Genomic DNA, 21,576 nt, shown 5'->3' with positions numbered 1-21,576 from the left:
GACATTACATTGGTCAAGCACAGATGTTGGTGGACAGTCGAAAAATAAAGCATCTGAAGCTACCGGGTTAACTCTTAATACACATTCTGTAGATCTTTTGAGGATGAGTTAATGTAAATTTTTTGTGTTGTGGCAAGACCAGAATTACAGAGATAATAAGAATAAACAAAATTGGCCAAATGTTTTTATACCTATATTTTTATTATGTTTGTTGTTCGGTGTTTGTTGTCATGTAGTCTTTTGTTTTGTCTTTTTGCAGAGGAAGCTTAGAATCAGCACATTAATAATTTGGTGTTTGTGTTAAGACTCTGTTGCTTTATGTTTTATGTATCTTTTAAACGTTTTATCATGTTTTATATATGAATGGATTTTTAGCTCATCTGATTTTTTAGGAAAAAAAAAAGATGAGTTATTGTCATCACTTGATCGGCGTCGGCGTTGGCGTTGGCGTTGCCTGGTTAAGTTTTATGTTTAGGTCAACTTTTCTCCTAAACTATCAAAGCTATTGCTTGCAACACTTATTCACCATCAATAGCTGACTCTGTACAGCAAGAAACATAACTCCATCCTGCTTTTTGCAAGAATTATGGCCCCTTTTGGACTTAGAAAATATCAGATTTCTTGGTTAAGTTTCATGTTTAGGTCAGCTTTTCTCCTAAACTATCAAGGCTATTGCTTTGAAACTTGCAACACTTGTTCACCATCAGAAGCTGACTCTGTACAACAATAAACATAACTCCATCCTGCTTCTTGCAAGACTTATGGCCCCTTTTGGACTTAGAAAATCAGATTTCTTGGTTAAGTTTTGTGTTTAAGTCAGCTTTTCTCCTAAACTATCAAATCTATTGCTTTAAAACTTGCAACACTTGTTCACTATCAAAAGCTGACTCTGTACAGCAAGAAACATAACTCAATCCTGCTTTTTGCAAGAATTATGGCCCCTTTTGGACTTAGAAAATATCAGATTTCTTGGTTAAGTTTTATGTTAAGGTCAACTTTTCTCCTTAACGGTCAAAGCTATTGCTTTAAAACTTGGAGCAGTTATTCGCCATTAAAAGCTGACTCTGCACAACAAGTACCATAACTCTATATTGCTTTTTGCAAGAATTATGGCCCTTTTTGGACTAAGAAAATCATGGTAGGACAATATACAGAGACAAAAGTTTAGATGAGTGTCTGCATCCGCAAGGTGGTGCTCTTGTTAGGCTTAAATGTTAATAATACAAGCTTTACTGTGAGGTGAAATATGTTAGTTTTTTGTTGCTTCAGACAAGGGAATTGTGAATCAGCTGATAAGTATTTTGTATGTTCGTTGTGAATGGTTTTTGTTCGGAGGTGGAAAATGCTTGTTTTTGTATTTTTGTCGCTTTAGACAAGGAAGCTGTGAATCAGCTGCTGTGCATTCAGCAAACCAATAGTTTAGTTTTAGTTGTGATGCAGTTTTATATTTTATATATATACGAGTAAATGTTGTTTTTTTTCAAATGTTTCTTTGTTTTATTGGATGATAGTCTGTATTTAGGCCACATTTTAAGTGTATGTGATATAAATTTTTCAGTGTTGTTTTTCTTTTCTTTTTTGTCATGGGAGTATTTTTAGTAGGTAATGTTTTATTGTATATTACTGCAACAGAACTAGAAACGAAGAGAAATGTAAGTAATGGGCAATTAAACTGTATTTGCTCTGCCATAACCAGAGGTAGCAGAAAATTTCTTAGAGACTTATTTTTGTTTCAGGCCGTTTAAGGTTGTTAGCAGAGTAACAGATACCTTGTCAAGATGTAAGTAATTGGGTATCTATTTTTTTGTTTGTTGGGTTTAACGTCGCACCGACACATGCAAGTATAGGTCATATGGTGACTTTCCAGCTTTTTTGCAGCAGTTAACATTTCTACCATGTTTTATCCAAGTACTCCAAACGATGACATACATTGTAATGAATTACAGACAGACAGGATGGATGGAAAGACATACAATGAATAAACTATCCCTCCACCTTCGGAGAGGGATAACAATTTAAATACACATCAAATCATACCACAGTCAACACTGTCATAACAGGTAACATTGCTGGTATTTTGTATGACTGTTAGGTTTAATTAAATAACTCATTCTAAAATCTAAAATATCTTAATGACAAGAAAAATTAAAGACAGAGATCTAAATCAAATTTATTGCATCACTAGTATAAAAATATAAAAAATCAAATGTTGCATAATTATATAATCAGTTTAAATATATTTTGCACAATTTATATAAAATCAAGGCAAAACAGCAGAATGTAAACAGAAAATTGACACTTAATTTTCTAAAACCAGTAGAATAAATTCTAATATGTTACCTCATGATATGATACACTGATGTTTTATGGTCATTTATTTGGTACAAGAACAATTTTAGACCTGTCCTCAACTTTCAAAATGAAATCTGCATTTTGGAGAAAATCTCAATTCAAAAAGAAAACATTTTGCTGATTCAGAAGGTGAAGACCATCATTCAAAAGCTTCCAATTTATTCAGTTACAGCACTTTTAATAATTTCTCTTTCATGTAACTTTGTTACGTCAGTTATATTGTTCCAGTGGTGTAGTGAAAGAAAAAAATCGTGCACTTAAAATCTATACTTGGCATAAGCTGAAACATACTCAGAACTTGAAAGAGAAAAAATCTGTACATTGCTCTAAATCCTGAAAAATAAAACATGAAATCTCTCTGAAAAATTTTGATTGTAAAAGCTAAATACTAACATTATCTTGATATGAATGTGTTACGAGACAGATCGCCATCATATATTTTGCATACTTAAGTACCGAATAAGCTGTATGTTTAATCATTACTAAAAGATAAAACACTACTTCTATACAATTAGAATATGTAAATAAGGTTTGATCTTCATTTTAACAATAAGCAACATAGCTGTTACCTAATTTGTTATGAGATTTATTGTTTCTGAAAATCAAAATAGATTTTCATTATGATAATTCCAGTTTCTATGTCTGAAGCAACCAAAAACAATTAACATTTTATTGTTAGTAATCACAGGAATACATATAACTAACTATTTAAGCTGCAGTAGTATACATTTATAAACACAACATATAACTATATGAGTTTGATTCTGTTAATTTTGATTTTAAACAAAATGGCAATAAGAAACAACATTAATTTAGGACACAGAAATGGGAACAAATAACAAATGTTGTACAATAAATCAAGTTCTCCAAAAACATTGTTCCCACCCCATCTCAAATCAATAAATTCGTCACTTGTTTCTATATAATATTTGAAATTCAAATACTGCAACTTTTAGTTCCCAAATGAGTTTAATCTAGCCCTAAGTAAGTTTCTTACCAAAATCATTATACGGAGAACGCTGACAGAAAATAAATTGCAAACTGAGAAAAAACGTAACTAATAAATGCACACAGATATCTATCACAGAATTTAAATACTATATAATAACAACTACACAATAATTCAGCCTATGAAGGAAACAAAAGACAAATATTTTAGAAAATGAGCAGAATAAAAGATGAATAACAAAAATGCACAAGTCAGTGTACTTGCCACTAACTCTTATGAGTATTATCACAGAAGCATGTAAAAATATATTGTCCATCTTGATGATATGTACTCTGCAGATATGTATAATTAATACAGGACTCCTATTAATCTCCAGTCCATAGTTTGTGATTGGTCTATAGTTAAACACTAAATTCTGCTCTTTTGAAGAAAGCTAGATGTGTTCACTGAACAAGGGTGCCCCCACTTCCTGTCAATGTATGGTCACATGTTACTTGTGGATAATGCAAGACTAAGTAAATCCTTATATTAACTTGAGTCGGGGATATGAATTAAAGTCAAAGAGGGTGGAGTTTGGATACTACAAAATATCATCAAGAAACACAAGATACAAGGATCTGGAAGAGTACAAATTGTATATACTTTAAGGAGTTTGGTGTTAGGTGGTGCTCATATACCTGTGACATAGACTTTCAGGCCCTCAATCAATTGTTTGATAAAGTCAAGGGCCATAACTCTTGTCTTGCAGAGTGAACTACCAAACAAACCCCAGGTGATCAAAGTCACTTGCTGAATAACTTTCCTATATGGGTTCATGACTAGGTCAAGTACATTGTACCTTTTGAAATATATGTGACAAACATTTACCGGCTTGGTATGTATCTTTTCCTAAGTCAATGGCAATAACTCTAGTCTGGCAAATCTCAAACAGCTTCACATGCTATGTAACAATCCTTCAATGTTTAATGTCAAATACTTTTTGAAATACATGCCACACTGACATGTAGGTCCATTCAAACATATGTTTGACTAAATCAAGGGAATAACTCTCGATCTCAAGCATTATCCCAGTGCACAACTTCACAATTTAAACAATATTCCCATAAGGTTAAATGATTCTAGGTCAAATATTTTTGAGATAAATTCAACACAAATACTGATAGACAGACATACATATGGACAAGGGCAAATCTAAGTCCTACACAAAATCAAAGCCTCGAGATGTCTGGTGGTTGCGGGTTTTGCTAGAGTTATTTTCATTTTAAATGCCAATCTATAAATATACATGTATAAGAAACAAATACAAATGTACTAATGTGCCTCATATCTAAGATAAACTCTGCCTGACCTTACATGAACAGCTGGAAGTCAGTGATGTAAACATGGGCTGAAATACCTAATCATTGACAGATCTTATATAATCTAAATGGCCAGTGTGAATGGATAGAGGATGAATAAGAACTATTAGATCATTGATAATTCATCCGCATTGTTCATGAATGGGAATAGTTTGTGTAGCACATGAACAAATTCCTTTGGATGTGATTTGGAATCAAATAAAGATGCTGCATGATTGTCAGAAATACACTTAACTTTGGTACCGGGATAAACCCCGCAACCAAAAATGGGGTTTGGGGGAGGGCACAAAAAAAAATATATATATTTCTAATGTTAAGGTAGTTCTGCACGTTTGAAAAGCCGGAAGTGATGGCGTAACGTCATTTATCCGGAAAACGTAGAATAAAGCCAGGATTCGGCGTACGGAAATGAAAATCACTTTATGAATTAATCGAAACCTGTGAGTAAATTTATTACAATGGCACTGTTTCTACATGTCTTAAGTCAAAATATGATATTAAAACATATGGGACGTTAAAAAATTCAAAATAATGTCTTAAAATTAACGTGAAATGTCCGGTTCCTTTTAATTATGGTCAAATATCTCAAAAATAAGCACATGGAGCTATACATTTTCTTACACCAAATTAGAGGCCATGTGATTATATACAATTGTGAGAAGTTTTATCAAAATCTACATAGTAGAAAAAATTCTATTCGATAAAATGTTATGAAAGTTATGATTTTCCCATAGACTCCCAGTATGAAATTTTGCGTGAGGTCCACATTTTTCAAATCAGTCTAGCAAAAAATCAAGCACACGACCCTATCTTTTTTATTTGCTGAATTTTCTAGGTATATTCTGAAGTTTTGAAAAATAAGAGTTTAATCAAATTCTACATTGTAGAATTTATTTCGATCCAAACGTCGGAACTACCTTAAATAATAGAACAATTACTGAATGGCTTTCCATACAACTGATTTGACTATTCACCAACAAGAAAATACTATTGCAATCACACTACCCCTGATTCTGAAATTCTATGAAGCCTTTTTCATGTTGGCTGAAGTTAGCCCAAAGACAATTAGTAACATCATGTTGACCTACTGTATGTTAGCCAATTAACAAATACACTGGGACATGTTTGCTCATTAACAAAGGTAATTTATACAATTTGATGATATAACTTGTCTTAAAGGTAATTTCCTAGTTTTTTAAAATTATTTATGACCTTTTATAACTAGTTTTCAAACAAAGCCACATTCAATGTAGATCAGACAATGTTAAATCAAGTGAATCCAACTTCCATGTTACTACACATGGTACTTGTGCTAAAAATGGAAAACCTAGATAATCATTAAAGTTCATCATGAGAATCTGTGTTTTCCTCAATCTGTCCAGCTTCCTCTACTGTTACTTCTTTCTCTTCTAATGGCTTGGCACTTGTTGCACTGTCAGCAGTATGGTTTGGTTCAACTACCTTCTCCTGAACAGGATTTGGGATTCGAACCTTTTTCCCTTGTTTAATGGAGAAATCTTCTGCAACAGGGTCATAAGTGATTCCACCATCCTGAAAAATGTATCATAATTCATTTTTTCATTTTTATGTTGATTTTCTACAGTGTGTATCCAGAGTATATATGGTAGTCAATTCATATGAATGATAAGTGACTTCTGTGGTTGGGTGGTTACAGTCACTGACCTTGAATCACTTCCATTCACCTATGTGGGTTTGAAACAGTGCTCAGGGTGTAGCATTCTATCATATGAGGAAGTCATCCAGGTAGATCTAGTTTACACAAAGTCATAAGTTCTCCCCATGTACAAAATAATATTTCAAGTGACACCTTAGGTCTTCCTCTACTATCAAATCTTCAAAGTCACAATATTCAAATCTTCAATCTAATCTTACACATAAAACTAGTTAATGTGATTAACCATGATTTAAGCATTAATTCACTGTAGGGAGATTATGTACTGTAACTGAGGTAATAAGTATTAAATAAGAAGTAGCTGGTAAATTTAAGTTGGTCTTTGATATGTTACATGAAACTGACTTCACCAAAACGCTTTCATCATGTAACCATAATAATTCTAATATATATATTGTTTAATTCTGTTAAAAACACGCTCACATTTAAATGGCGTCATGTTAAAGTGCGATGACGTCAATGTTTTTGTTGCGACCAAGAAAGAACGATACTATATTTTTACCACTGTTTTAGATAAAGAGCACATAAGAAGCAAAATAATGTATAGAAAAATCGTGTTTTACTCAAATTAATACACTCAAGATCGGTTATACGTTGGCAGAATAATTCACTCAGGCGTATCATAACGTAACGTAACGTAACATTTTTCGTCCATTAATTACGTTAAAACACAGGTTTTCTATACATTATTTCATGCTCAGGTATTTTACTTTCATGATTAACAATAGTTGAGTTAGGATATGGAAGGATACTGGACTAAACAATGCAGTATTCCAGTATCCTTCAAGGGTTGACATTACTGTGTCGAGGCACACTGCCTGGGGAGTTCCCCAACCCAAAGAATAAACTTACGCAAACTATTTCCCTGACAGCAACCCTTTGTCATAGATACATGACATTGAATCTATGTTCTGATAGGTGATAAAATCAAAATCCTGTTGCAGTGCATGATTGTTTCAATGTCTTAAAATTTTGCTAGTACTTATTTTCACTTTTTCTATACTTCTCTTAGTAATAATAAGAAGCTGTGTGTAATTTAGGATAATGAAAACATTAAATCCATCTGTGAATATCTTATATACAATAACTTACTCAAGAATTTCTAAAAGTAAGTCTTGAGACATGGTATCAACTGAATTTTACAAAATCCTATAAAACCTGACCTACCTCTTCATTGACCTCAAGTGTCCTAGTTTCATGACAAGCCTTAAGTACAGTGCCACAAATCATCTGTGTTATATCTAGATAACTTGTCTGTTTACCAGTGGCATGTTTCCGACCATATTCTGTTATCAGAACAGCTTCCATCCCTTCGTCTCCTACAGTCAAAATATTTATACATTACTTATTTCTTTATTCAAAAGAAATTAATTCATGTTTATTTGAAATTATTTGTCTGTTAACTAGAAAGGTGTCCATTGACGATGTGCCCACTACGTGATGCATAAAAGTGTATGTCCTGTATTAGTTCTTTGACAATACAATACATATTCTTAACCTACAAACTAACAAGAACTGTCTGTAAGACAGCACGCTCGCCTTTTCTCAGTGCTTGACTCTGAATTAGAGTTTTGCCAGTAAAAGGGGCATAAATCTGTCAAAATTCTAATCATAGTTATGGGGATTGTTTCTCCTGGCCTGGTGTAGACTTTGATAGTAAATAACTATTTTAAGTTTCAAGTCAATAGCTTTGATAGTAACAGAGATATTTGACTTTATCAAAAATTTTAATAAAAAAGTTCTAATTTAAAAAGGGGCATAACTAAGAGTCTATCAAATCTAAGTTATGAGGACTGTTTCTCCTGCTGTAGACTTTGATGTAAATAACTACTTCAAATTTCAAGTCAAAAGCTGCTTTGATAGTAACAGAGATATCTGACTTTATCAAAAACTTCAACCAAAAAATGCTAAGTTAAAAAGGGGCATAAATCTGTCAAAATTCAAATCAGAGTTATGGGGATTGTTTCGCCTGATGCAGACTGTGATAGTAAATTTAAGTTTCAAGTCAATAGCTCTGATAGTAACAGAGATATTTGACTTTGTCAAAAACTTTAACCAACGGCAACGTCGACGCCTGGGCGAGTGCAATAGCTCTATATTTTCTTAAAAAGGTCAAACTAAAAAGGACCACTAGGTCAATGGTCAAGATCACAAGGTGAACGTCATTCTTTTTTTGTTGTTGTCTAGCCTATAAATTTATATACATAGGTATGGAAAAGTTCTGCAAAAGTAATGCACCCTGACATTGTGTCACATCATGTGACTAATAACAGAATAATTTTGTAGGTCTAAAAATAGAAAAACTTTGTGACCTCTCTAGAGGCCATATTTTTCACAAGATCTTCATGAAAATTGGTCAGAATGTTTGAGCCATTTTTACGTGGTCGGTAGCAGGGTGGGTGTGGGGAGGGTGTTCCTTCCCGCTTTGAACTGTAGTCAGATTTTGAAATGGGCATTGTGGCAGGTGGTAAAAGGGCAAATGTATCAAACTGTAAAGTGGCAATATGGGGGGAGGGTGTGGGAGGATACCCCCTCCTGCAAGTAGGGTTTGGGGTATCACCACAAGGAAATTTTGAAAATGTAGACCCTTGATACAGCCTTTGGTGCGATTTCTAACTGAAAATTTTATGTTTCAATTTCTAAATATTACCTAGATTCTTTTTAGTATTACAATATTCAAAGTATGAATGACTGTCACTTCATATTTTTACTTTCAGGTCATGCCTCAGCGCTAGAATATAAGTCTGATATTGATTCTATGTATGTATTATAAAAATAAATTCTAGAATCATTTCTGTTACAATAATATCTATCATGTCTGTTACTTTAATGTTTAAATTTCATAACACAGCTCGATATTTACCCAAAATATTATATCCGGATATGTCATTACACTTTCTTTTATTCCGCCAAAATCTCCAGTTTCAACAATATGTTTTACAAATTGTGATGATATGAAGACAGTTTAGCAGCAATTGGCAGTATCTGACATTGAAGTTTACAGTGAAATTATTTAAATCATTTCGTAAAAAAAATTGTTTCGTTTCGTCAAAGCACTCTAACATAGACGATCTACTTTCGATTTCAAAAACTACAAGAAAATACAACTTAATGTTTCGCCGATTTGTTTATTTCTCGAAAAATAAGAAATAAAATCATTTTTAAAATCAGTAGTAATTAAACAAATCAGTAAGCGCTCTTTCTCGGGATAATTTATCCGCTTACTGACTGCAAAAATCAAGCCATGTGTCATCATGAAAAGCAGAATGGGTGACGGTTTCATTTTTTTGCGAACCTGAATCGTAAGCAAATTATCCAAACCAGTCAAAATTCCAGACAGGTTACAATCTAGATTCTTTCTAGTATTACAATATCCAAAGTATGACTGTCACTTCATCTTTTTACTTTCAGTTCATGCCTCAGGACTAGAATACGAGTCTGACATAGATTATATGTAGGTGTAATATAAATAAATTCTAGAATCATTTCTGTTACAATAATATCTATCATGTATGTTACTTGAATGTTAAAATTTCATAACACAGGTCGATATTTACCCAAAATATTATATCCAGATACGATTACACTTTTCTCCAGTTTCAACAATATATTTTACAAATTGTGATGATACGAAGACATTTAGCAGCAATTGACAGTATCTGACATTGAAGTTTACGGTTAAATTACCTCTTATTTAAATCTTTTCATAAAAAAGTTGTTTCGTTTCGTGAAAGCAGCCAAACATAGACGATCTACTTTCGATTTCAAAAACTACAAGAAAATACAATTTAATGTTTCGCCGATTTGTTTATTTCTCGAAAAATAAGAATTAAAATCATTTTTAATATCTGTAGTAACTAAACAAACCAGTAAGAGCTTCTTCTTCCGATAATTTATACGTTTATCGACTGCAAAATTCAACCTACGCAAAGTTTATAGAAATCGTACGATGCGTGTTTACGTTCAATGTGGGAGAATTAAGGCTGATCGGGATCGGCTATGTTACCTAACGCATCCAGACGATTCAGATTTTGTTTTTAAAAAAGCATTGTGTGCATTTCTGTAATTTTATATACGTTTTTATACGCTTAGAAATTATTAGACATGCGTATTTGCATATATTATCTATACGTAATTTACGCTAATACGCATCTTATCTGGAGCCCTGTGGAACTATTTTTTGTCTTTCGCTGGATGTTACGCAAGCTTTGTAAGCCTGCGCAATTCATAAAATGCACATTTATGCTTAATGAGTTACATTCGAGTATTGCACAATTACAAGTCATAAATATGACAGATTACATCGTATATTGGTCATAGCAAAGGGAATTGACACAACTTAACTTCATTCATGCAGTGAACTGTTTGAAGTTTGAGAAATCTAATGGAACTACTTCCCTTCACTGTGTTATTTGGTCCATTTAGAGAATCGCTGAACAGCAAGGATTCGTCAAAATGCTAAAGCGTTTAGCCAACTCAAAAATGGTTTTTGTTTAACTGTTGGTTATCCTTGAACATATTCATGACTATTTGGTAAGAGCCGTTGCAGTGGGTCATATTTTCAGTAAATAAGAAGTCTCAGCTACAAACTGGTTTTCATATAAAATACTCGTAGTGGACTTTTAATATTAACTTGTGGTGACCAAGAAAAGTGTTCTACTATATTTGATCTACTGTTTTACATATAAGACATATAAGAATTGAAATAATATACAGCAAACAGGTGTTACCAGGTATTTTCTCAGGCTAAGTAGTATGACATTATTCAGCAGGAAACACACACTCAATGTCAAATTTTAATTAATACATGCCTCAGCTATTCATTATTTATTATCAAGTTATTATTTATTTACTTACCTTTGATGTGTTTACAAACTTGTAAAACCTTCTTGGCATCAGTATCATACTTGTCAAAATTATGTATGTCACATACTCGTTTCAAAGCACGGGTAACTGTTTCACCCATACCTCTAGTGGGCTTCCGGCTTAACATAAAATCAAGTTCTGTAAACAGAATTGACAGCAAGTTATTTTAATCCTGTTTCAAAAATATGATAAATATAGAGTGATGGAACCAGTGCTCAGCATAAAATCATTACAAATAGGCTCCATACAGAAATCCAATTAGCCTTCTTTTCTCTAGTTTCCATCCGAACTAAATAATCAAGCACTAACTTTGTATTGTTTTTAGAAGAAAAAATAAAGGAAGGGCTATCTGTAGTCTCCAGTATGCTTGGGCTAAAACAAAATTAAAAAGCAGGACCAACTTTGAATAAAAAATGATTTCGAGTTTCACTGTTGTCAGTTGAAGTGTATTTATACCCTTTTTATTTAAAATTTACAGTTGTAAAAAGTGGGATTTTTTTCTTCAGATTTTGGCCTTCAAATGAAACTACAGATATGATTATAACTGTGGACAGTTGATTCTTCTTAAATGTAGGTTTCTTGTACTTTATAGCTCATCAGAGCACGAAGTGCTCAAGGTGAGCTATTGTGACCGGTCAGTGTCAGGTGTGCGCATTTACCTTGTGAACACTTCAGGGGCTTCAGTTGTGACCCAATCTTTATGAAACTTGATCAGAATGTTTGTCTTGATGATATCTAGGTCAAATTTGAAACTGGGTCATGTGGGTTCAAAAACTAGGTCAGTAGGCCAGATCAAAGGAAAAGCATGTGAACACTCTAGAGGCCTCAGTTGTGACCCAATCTTTATGAAACTTGGTCAGAATGTTTGTCTTGATGATTTCTAGGTCAAGTTTGAATCTGGGTCATGTGGGGTCAAAAACTAGGTTACCTGGTCAAATCAAAGGAAAAGCTTGTGAACACTCTTAAGAGGCCACAGTTGTGATTCAATCTTTATGAAACTTGGTCAGAATGTTTGTCTTGATGATTTCTATGTCAAGTTTGAAACCGATTCATGTGGGGTCAAAAACTAGGTCACTAGGCCAGATCAAAGAAAAATCTTGTCAACACTCTAGAGACCACAATTTAAGTTTGAAACTCATGAGAATTAGTCAGAATGTTTGTCTTGATAATCTTAGCTCAAGTTTGAATCTGGGTCATGTGGGGTAAAAAACTAGGTCACCCGATCAAACCAAAGGAAAAGTTTGTGAACACACTAAAGGCCACAGTTGTGACTCAATCTGTATGAAACTTGGTCAGAATGTTTGTCTTGATGATCTCTAGGTCAAATTCAAAACTGGGTCATGTGGGTCAAAAACTAGGTCAGTAGGCCAGATCAACTCTGGTGAGCGATATAGGGCCATCATGGTATTTTAACTTGATTTTCGTTTCACAATTGCTGATTTTATTTCTATTTTAATGGGAAAATTCATGTGGGACAATATATGCTTTACCACACAAAAACAAAACAAACCAATTTTATTCTTAAATTATAAAAACCTTTTTTGCTGTAAAATGCTCATTCCATAAATAAAAAACAACAACAACTAAGTATCAGTTTTACTCCAAAAATACAAAATTTACTTCCCAAATATGAAAGACAGCACTGTCACATCACTATACTGGAAAATAAAACTTTACTGCTGTCAGACAATATTTCTTAAAATTGTAGAGGTACTTGTGACATTCCATAATAATGAAGTGCTGGAATAAACTGAACACTGAGTCCCCAATTCTAGTCATGAATGTTTAAATACTGCACTTATCATTATTTTATATGGCTGTTTTAGGCAACTTGTAACACTGTGATATATAAGACATACGAACATAATAAATGAGCTCATAATTATAATGGAAATTTATCAATTAATCTAAAACAGTCAAAGACTTAGTTTATAAGTTCTTTGTAGCTTTTTATTTGTTATTTTAGAATGTTCAGAATTCACGTCTCGAACAATCACAGTCAGAAATATATATTCTTGAGACATGACTTCGTCTTCAACTGATAATTTATGTTTTATACGTCACTCAACCCATAGTAAATGAAATAGAGTACTTGCAATTAAAGACAAAACGAGATACTAACCTTTGACAGTGACCTGACAACCCAAACAGAACATCTCTGAAATATGAAAAAAAAAGAAAAATGCATTTAATAACAAGTGAGTGAAGTATTGCCATGCAATACAAAGTCCCCTACTGGAAGGCACCTAATTTTTTCTACTGCAGTATAACATAATGAACTGATATCTGTCAATGATGTATAAACAATATTGTACTACATATACAATATGTTATAACATTATAACAACACACTTGGATTAAAATGTGCATATATAAAAACCCACAGTTGTTTTCATATTGAATTTTTTGGGCTGATTATAAAAATGTTATCATGTAAGTTATTTATAGTAACAACAAAGGGAAATTAATCTTTAAAAAAAAAAAAAAAATAAAAAAAAAAATAATAATATGTCCACAAGAAACTCTTTACCAGGTAGAGATAGGTCAAAATACACCTAACAAGAGTGCAAGAATGTCACAATATATGCCCGTCACAGCAAATTTCTTCACTCTAGCACCTGTATTTGCAAATGGAATTCTAACTTTGTGGTTGTTTAGTAATAACTAAGTGTTTTGTTTTTGTAAGTCCACAAAAAAACTCCGTACCAGGTAGAGATACCTTAAAATACACCTAAAATTGGAAATTAACATCTATGTTGTACCACAGAAAAGTGGTCTTGGTTTTTCCCTACGGTCAATTATAAAAAAGTTACAATATAAGTTATTTATAGCAACAACTAAAGGAAGTTAATCTTAAAAAAAAAAAAAAAAAAAAAAAAACATCAAAAAAAAATTGTAAGTCCTCACAAAAATCTTTACCAGGAAGAGACTGGTCAAAATACACCTCAAAATTGGATGTAGCATGCATATTGTACTACAGAAAAGTGGTCTCGATTTTTCCCTATGACTAGTAATGAAAAAGTTACAATATAAGCTATTTATAGTAACAACAAAGGGAAGTAATTCGAAAGAAGGGAACTGCGCATGACACTTCATCTCATGATGGTGTATAATTGTGTCAAGTTACATCAAAATCCCTCCATGCATGAAGAAGAAATGCTTCGGACAAAGTCATTCTTGTATCTGACCTTTGGCCTCTAAGTGTGACCTTGACCTTAGACCTAGGGACCTGGTTCTTGCGCATGACACTACGTCTCGTGGTGGTGAACATTTGTGACAAGTTATATCAAAATCCCTCTATGCATGAAGAAGACATGCTCCGGACAAGGTTTTCATTCTTGTATCCTTTGACCTCTAAGTGTGACCTTGACCTTAGACCTAGAGACCTGGTTCTTGCGCATGACACTCCGCCTCATGGTGGTGAACATTTGTGCCAAGTTATATCAAAATCCCTCTATGCATGAAGAAGAAATGCTCTGGACAAAGTTTTCATTCTTGTATCCTTTGACCTCTAGGTGTGACCTTGACCTTAGACCTAGGGACCTGGTTCTTGCGCATGACTCTCCTTCTCATGATGATGAACAATTGTGCCAACTTTCATCAAAATCCCTCTATGCATGAAGAAGATATGCTCCGACAAAGTCATTCTTGAATTTGACCTTTGACCTCTAAGTGTGACCTTGACCGTAGACCTAGGGACCTGGTTCTTGCGCATGACACTCCGTCTCATGATGGTGAACAACTGTGCCAAGTTTCATCAAAATCCCTTCATGCATATAGAAGATATGCTCCGGACAAGGTCTGTGGACGCCGCCCGCCCGCCCGCCAGGGGCGTTCCCATAATACGTCCCGTTTTTCAAACGGGCGTATAAAAATTGGATGTAACATGCATGCTGTACCACAGAAAAGTGGTCTCGATTTTGTTACCGCCAGTAATAAAAAAGTTACAATAAAATCTATTTATAGTAACAACAAAGGGACGTAATTCTAAAAACAAGGGTGCCTCATGGTGGTGAACATTTGGTCCAAGTTACATCAAAATCCCTCTATGCATGAAGAAGAAATGTTCCGTACAAAGTCATTCTTGAATTTGACCTTTGACCTCTAAATATGACCTTGACCTTAGAGCTAGGGACCTGGTTCTTGTGCATGACATGTTGTCTCATCCAGGGGAATATTTGTGCCAACTGATATCTAAATCCTGCTTTGCATGACAAAGTTATAGACCGGACAGGAAAAAAGTCCTCTTGACCTTTGATCGCAGTGTGACCTTGACCTTTAAGCTAGGGTACTGGGTTTGCGCATGACACGTCGTCTCATCATGGGAAACATTTGTGCCAAGTAATATTAAAATCCCTTCATGGATGGCAGAGTTATGGACGGGACAGGAAAAAAACTCTGTTGACCTTTGACCCCCAATTGTGACCTTGACCTTTGAGCTAGGGGTCCGGGATTTGCGCATGACACGTCGTCTCATCATGGGGAACACTTGTGCTAAGTGATATTAAAATCCCTTAATGAATGTCAGAGTTATGGACCGGACACGAAACAGACCCTGTTCATGCTATGTTAACATTTGACTGCTAAGTGTGACCTTGACCTTTGAGCTAGGGGTCTGAAAGTTGTGCATGACACATCGTCTTATTATGAGGTACATTTGTGCCAAGTAATATTAAAATCCCTTCATAGATGGGAGAGTTATGGACCGGACAGGAAAAAAGCCTTGTTGACCTTTGACCTCCAATTGTGACCTTGACCTTTAAGCTAGGGGTCCAGGTTTTGCGCATGACACGTCGTCTCCTCATGGGGAACATTTGTGCCAAGTAATATTAAAATCTCTTCATGGATTGGAGAGTTATGGACCGGACAGGAAAAAAGCCCTGTTGACCTTTGACCTCCAATTGTGACCTTGACCTTTGAGCTAGGGGTCTGGGATTTGCGCATGACACATCATCTCATCATGGGGAACATTTGTGCCAAGTAATACTAAAACCCCTTCAAGGATTGGAGAGTTGTGGACCGGACAGGAAAAAAGCCCTGTTGACATTTGACCTCCTATTGTGACCTTGACCTTTGAGCTAGGGGTCCGGTTTTTGCGCATGACACGTCGTCTCATCATGGGGAACATTTGTGCCAAGTAATATTAAAATCCCTTCATGGATGACAGAGTTATGGACCGGACACGAAATTGCGGACGGACAGAATGACGGAATGACAGAATGACGGAAAGACGGAATGACGGAAAAGAGCATTCCTATAGTCCCCAAAACTGGTTTTAAACCAGTATGGACTAATAATGAAGCAAAACAGACTGATGGTCCAGTTTTTACTGTGGTCTAACTTGTTCAAGCTAGGTGACATCACTGCTTAATTTAGATTTTCTGGTGTGTGTAGAAATAACTTCCAGCAGCCTTTAATACGGGTTAAACCTATTGGCCTATGGTTTAAGAGGTGCTTGGTTTAATCCCCTGTAGACAACTAGTGGTCCTCGAGATGATTTTAATGGTGTTAGAAATTTTGTAACAGACTGATGCACAGGAATGTTGCTTAGCTTTGAAAAGTAAAGTGGGAGGAGTGCAGTGGCTGTATGTATACAGGAGGCATCCAACAGCAGTGCTGTTGGGTTTAACCCTTCAACAGCCTGGCAGCCGATCTTACCATTGAACACTGTATATATAAGTTTAAAGCTTCAGGTACAATAGCAAAATGACTAAAGCTGGTTCTAGATACTGGGATCAAACAGGATTCCTCAAGGGCAGATATATAGGTGAGAATATGGTCTTATTAAATTATACTTTAAAAGGTCCAATATGTGGAAGAGATTATAAAACAAATTGTTAAGTGTGTGCCCTTTTTTAATTTTTCCATACCCAAATTGGAAAGCATCATATTATTTGAGGATTCCAAAAGGGTTTGTAAGATTTTGTTCAATATTTTACAAAAACTGGGAATACAAAAAGAAGACCAATGTTACTTCTAGAAACCTGTCACGTCCAGTCTTAAATTCTAAATTCTGCAAGGTGCTCTGCTAATTGATACTTACCTTCACTTATATCTTTGGGTCTCTTTAATGCATTACTAACGCCATTAGTACAAAACAGAAGTGTGCAAACAATAAAAACAATCTTCGTCATCGAATTCGATTCCATCATGGTTTCTATAATGCCAACAGCCAATAAAGTGCAATCAATCAATCAAAGACACGTCTCCTACAGAAAGCGTCATTTTACCGGAAGTTGATAAACTGTGTTGACAGGGAAGGGAAATAACTCTGACACCGCAATAGCGCGGTCAATTCGATTTTATACTTTTAGGTAAAATTGATAAAATGAATAGGCTTTCAGATTATTTATGAATTTTTCCTAGTGTAATTATGTACATGTTATAAGAATGATACATATTTGTTGTCAGATTGTTGAAAAAACTACAATTCGTCAGTGTATGGATTCGTACTCAAATTTGATCGACCACAGTATATCTTGTGATGATGATCAAGTAAGTTAGGCTGCTTAACTTAAGTTAAAGGATAGTTTGTGGTAACCCATACAGAAATGTTATGTTGCAATTTACTAGTCCATAGGGAATGTGATGAATATTCCATTGTATACAATAGAATTCCATTTGAAAACCTTTGCTAGGGAGGGGCATTGCACTTTGGCACTTTGTCAGTGGCTAGAGAACCGGAATTGGTTCCCTAGACAGCAAACTTATTCTTCTGGAACTGGTTCTCTAGCCAAAGTACCGTGCATAGGCTAGGGAACCGGAATTTTATTTCTATGAATAAAGTTGCCAAAATTCTCTTTGTTTCTTTTGCTATGTATATCATGCATGTTATTATCTTACTATTATCAGGCTGGTAACATTGCCCGATCGGGCTTATGGCACAAAAAGTAATATTTCTTGAAAAATAATGAAGATATTTCTTTCAAACTTGGTCCATTTATTAAGCATAACAAATGATACAAATTAGAATAAAGATAACTTGTTTGCCTTCAGTTTTGGTAAAATTATTTCCCCTTTTCAGATTTTTATGACCATAATCTTTGAAGTCCAAAAAACAATGTTCTAATGCTAAGTTTAAGACAAAAAAGGGTTAAATGGCTTTCTAATGCTCAAAATTATTGCGCTAGTACATGAATGTATAGATTTTACTCTGCTTTCACTTACAACATTATAGAGAAATGTTAGTTCTAAAAAAAATGCTCGTACATCTGCACTAGAAACAAAGTATTTACCCTAAATATATAGAATAAAGATATTGGCGCACAAGTGTGGAGCAATAGAAAGCCATTGAACCCTTTTCTGTTTTAAACATTTAATTTAAACATAATTTTTTTGGACTTCAAATATTATGCATCATAAAAATCTGAAAAAGGGAAGTAATTCTAACTAAACCGAAGGCAACAAAGTTATTTCTATGTTGATAAGCATTATATGTAATGCTTAATAAATGGACCAAGTTTGAAAGTAATATCTTCATTATTTGTCAAGAAATATTACTTTTTGTGTCGTAAGCCAGATCGGGCAATGTTACCAGCCTGATTATGTATATAAGGATTTTTTAAAATATTTAATTGTTGTTATAATATAATATACTATATTATAAAATACTATTCCACATTTGCAAATTTTAATATTATCCAATAGATATGTCTTTATATGTATCAATCTTTCCCAATTAAGACAAATTCCAAGAGTGATTTCCCATTTCTACGAGTGTTGGTGGCATTACCAAGATGATGAAAATAAAGGCCTAGTAGCTCTGCAGCTAGCCTTCCCATGTCTCCTCAGTCATGCTGTTTTTCACTATCCATGGAGGTTAAAAAAAAAAAAGTCAAGCACTCGGGCTGTTCTTCAAGCTTAAATCATTTTATATAATAACTACATTTACAGGTATGAGACGATCTGCTGCGCCAAGCCAAGTGGGACGGGCAAAGTTTGTCTCACCCATTCTTCCATCAAAAGGGCCATCTAGCACCAACTTTAAACAAAAGGTAAATTTTTGAGATATGCCTATCAAATCAGAAGAAAGAGAGCTGTCAGATTTATTTAGATTAATGTATGCCATTGATTTGCAGGTAATTGTGAGTTTATGAACTGGGCTGTTACACCAAAAATGTTTTTTTTTGGCTCAGAGAAGGGCTGTGATCAGACAGCCCAGGCAGTAAACTGCATCATGAATCATAGTTTCATGTGATTCACTGAAAAAAATGCACACATTTAAATTGCACTGCAGATCCAATACAAGTGTGCCAGTCATTGTACAGCTTAATGGACTGGAGTGACATTGAATAAAGAAGGAAATATTCATAATTTGTACCTTTTATATTTTTGAAGAATTGTTTTAAAAGCACATGCAGGGTCTTTTTTTACGACTGGGGGAAGAGGCCCCAGCCTGTCACTGGGGGAAGAAAATAGCGCGCGACGAGCAGTTTTGGGGGATTTTTTCACTCAGGGGGGAATTTACAATTATGCATAATAAACCCTTTAAACTATGTTTTTATTACATATTCTTGCAACTTTTAGCAACTATACACACTGTCACTTAGCAATAGATGGACTTGCACTAATGTTCACTTATCATTGTAACAAGGTGGGTGGGGAGAGTTGAAATGCTCAAATCATTGAATATTTAAAGGTCACATGCTTTTATTCACAAAAAATGCTTTAAAATAAGAGTAGCTTTTGCAAGAGTCATCATATTATTATTAAATGCATACTTTTGTTGGCTTTTTATTTCAATTGTACTAGAAAATCTTGTAAGAAAGGATAAAAAAAGTCCGAAAATCACGATCGCGAAAACGTGTGACAAATATGAAAAAAAAACGAAAGCAAACATTAAAAATTCTTGATAAAATACCCGTTTTAAATTTCATCTTTTCACCAGAACTATTCCATACTTATAATATCTGATTACTTAAAACATTTATATTTTATTTTGCTCTAGCAAAATACCTCGGCAAAGATAATAAATTTGCGTAACGGCCGACCGGCTTATTTAATCGAATCAAGCACATAAAATAATTACTTTAAATTAACAACACATATTACACAATACAGCTTAAGCTGTTACCGCTAATTAACAAGAGGTACAAACACGATAATCTGACGCTGCATTGTTATTACATACTGATGATAACCACGTGTCAGTCGGCGCGTGGCGTGATTGACATCTGTCAGTAGCTAATTAACATACGACGCTCCGCCTACTGTCATACTTACGCTGGTGTCGACAAACAGTATAAAGTTCACTGGGATTTTGATTGACAAGGGGCAGAGCTTTCGAACTCGTTACGCATCAAAGAATATTACCGCGAGACAAGCAGACGCCCACGGCATATTATGTGCGGGTCAGATACGAGTTTTTATCGATTTTCGCTGGTCAAAACCGGAACCTCGGGTCCACTGAACGCTCTTTTAACATTTTTCTATTATTTCTAAAGGTTTTCACACCCATTGAAAATTGTGAAAGACCGTCTGCAATTGTGAACGGGTCCGATATTCGGTCGGGAAAATCGCTGGGAGTATTCACCATTGCTTTTTTATACGCCCGTTTGAAAAACGGGACGTATTATGGGAACGCCCCTGGCGGGCGGATGGGCGGTTGGGCGGGCGGGCGGCGTCCACAGACCTTGTCCGGAGCATATCTTCTACATGCATGGAGGGATTTTGATGAAACTTGGCACAGTTGTTCACCATCATGAGACGGAGTGTCATGCGCAAGAACCAGGTCCCTAGGTCTAAGGTCAAGGTCACACTTAGAGGTCAAAGGTCAAATTCAAGAATGACTTTGTCCGGAGCATATCTTCTTCATGTATGGAGGGATTTTGATGAAAGTTGGCACAATTGTTCATCATCATGAGACGGAGTGTCATGCGCAAAAACCAGGTCCCTAGGTCTAAGGTCAAGGTCACACTTAGAGGTCAAAGGATACAAGAATGAAAAATTCAAGAATGACTTTGTCCGGAGCATATCTTCTTCATGCATGGAATGATTTTGATGTAGCTTGGCACAGTTGTTCACCATAATGAGAGGGAGTGTCGTGCGCAAGAACCAGGTTCCTAGGTCTAAGGTCAAGGTCACACTTAGAGGTCAAAGGATACAAGAATGAAAACTTTGTCCGGAGCATATCTTCTTCATGCATGAAAGGACTTTGATGTAGCTTGGCAAAATTGTTCACCATCATGAGACGGAGTGTCATGCGCAAGAACCAGGTCCCTAGGGGTAAGGTCAAGGTCACACTTAGAGGTCAAAGGATACAAGAATGAAAACTTTGTCCGGAGCATTTCTTCTTCATGCATAGAGGGATTTTGATACAACTTGGCACAAATGTTCACAGCATGAGACGGAGTGTCATG

The 21,576-nt window shown here is 34.9% G+C and overlaps 2 protein-coding genes across 2 annotated transcripts in view; one reads left to right on the top strand and one right to left on the bottom strand.

The window, feature by feature from the left end:
* Nucleotides 1-2,158: 2,158 nt before the first annotated feature.
* Nucleotides 2,159-17,466, bottom strand: LOC123564570 (uncharacterized). The gene is made up of 5 exons (XM_045358243.2): nt 17,262-17,466; nt 13,341-13,376; nt 11,210-11,356; nt 7,520-7,671; nt 2,159-6,210 (listed from the first exon to the last, which is right to left on the bottom strand). The coding sequence occupies exons 1-5, from the start codon at nt 17,368-17,370 to the stop codon at nt 5,998-6,000; spliced, it is 657 nt and encodes a 218-aa protein (XP_045214178.2). The 5' UTR covers nt 17,371-17,466; the 3' UTR covers nt 2,159-5,997.
* Nucleotides 17,465-21,576, top strand: part of LOC123564569 (DNA repair and recombination protein RAD54B-like) — a 57,008-nt gene continuing 52,896 nt past the window's right edge. The window contains exons 1-2 of the mRNA XM_045358242.2: nt 17,465-17,532; nt 19,112-19,212. Of these exons, the coding sequence (XP_045214177.2) occupies nt 19,114-19,212 (99 nt within the window). The 5' untranslated portion in view covers nt 17,465-17,532; nt 19,112-19,113. The remainder of the gene's footprint in view (nt 17,533-19,111; nt 19,213-21,576) is intronic.

Source organism: Mercenaria mercenaria, chromosome 2 (assembly GCF_021730395.1).
Source record: "Mercenaria mercenaria strain notata chromosome 2, MADL_Memer_1, whole genome shotgun sequence".
Lineage (NCBI taxonomy): Eukaryota > Metazoa > Mollusca > Bivalvia > Venerida > Veneridae > Mercenaria > Mercenaria mercenaria.
The sequence above is the reverse complement of the archived record's forward strand: the minus strand, read 5'-3'. Positions and strand labels throughout refer to the sequence as shown.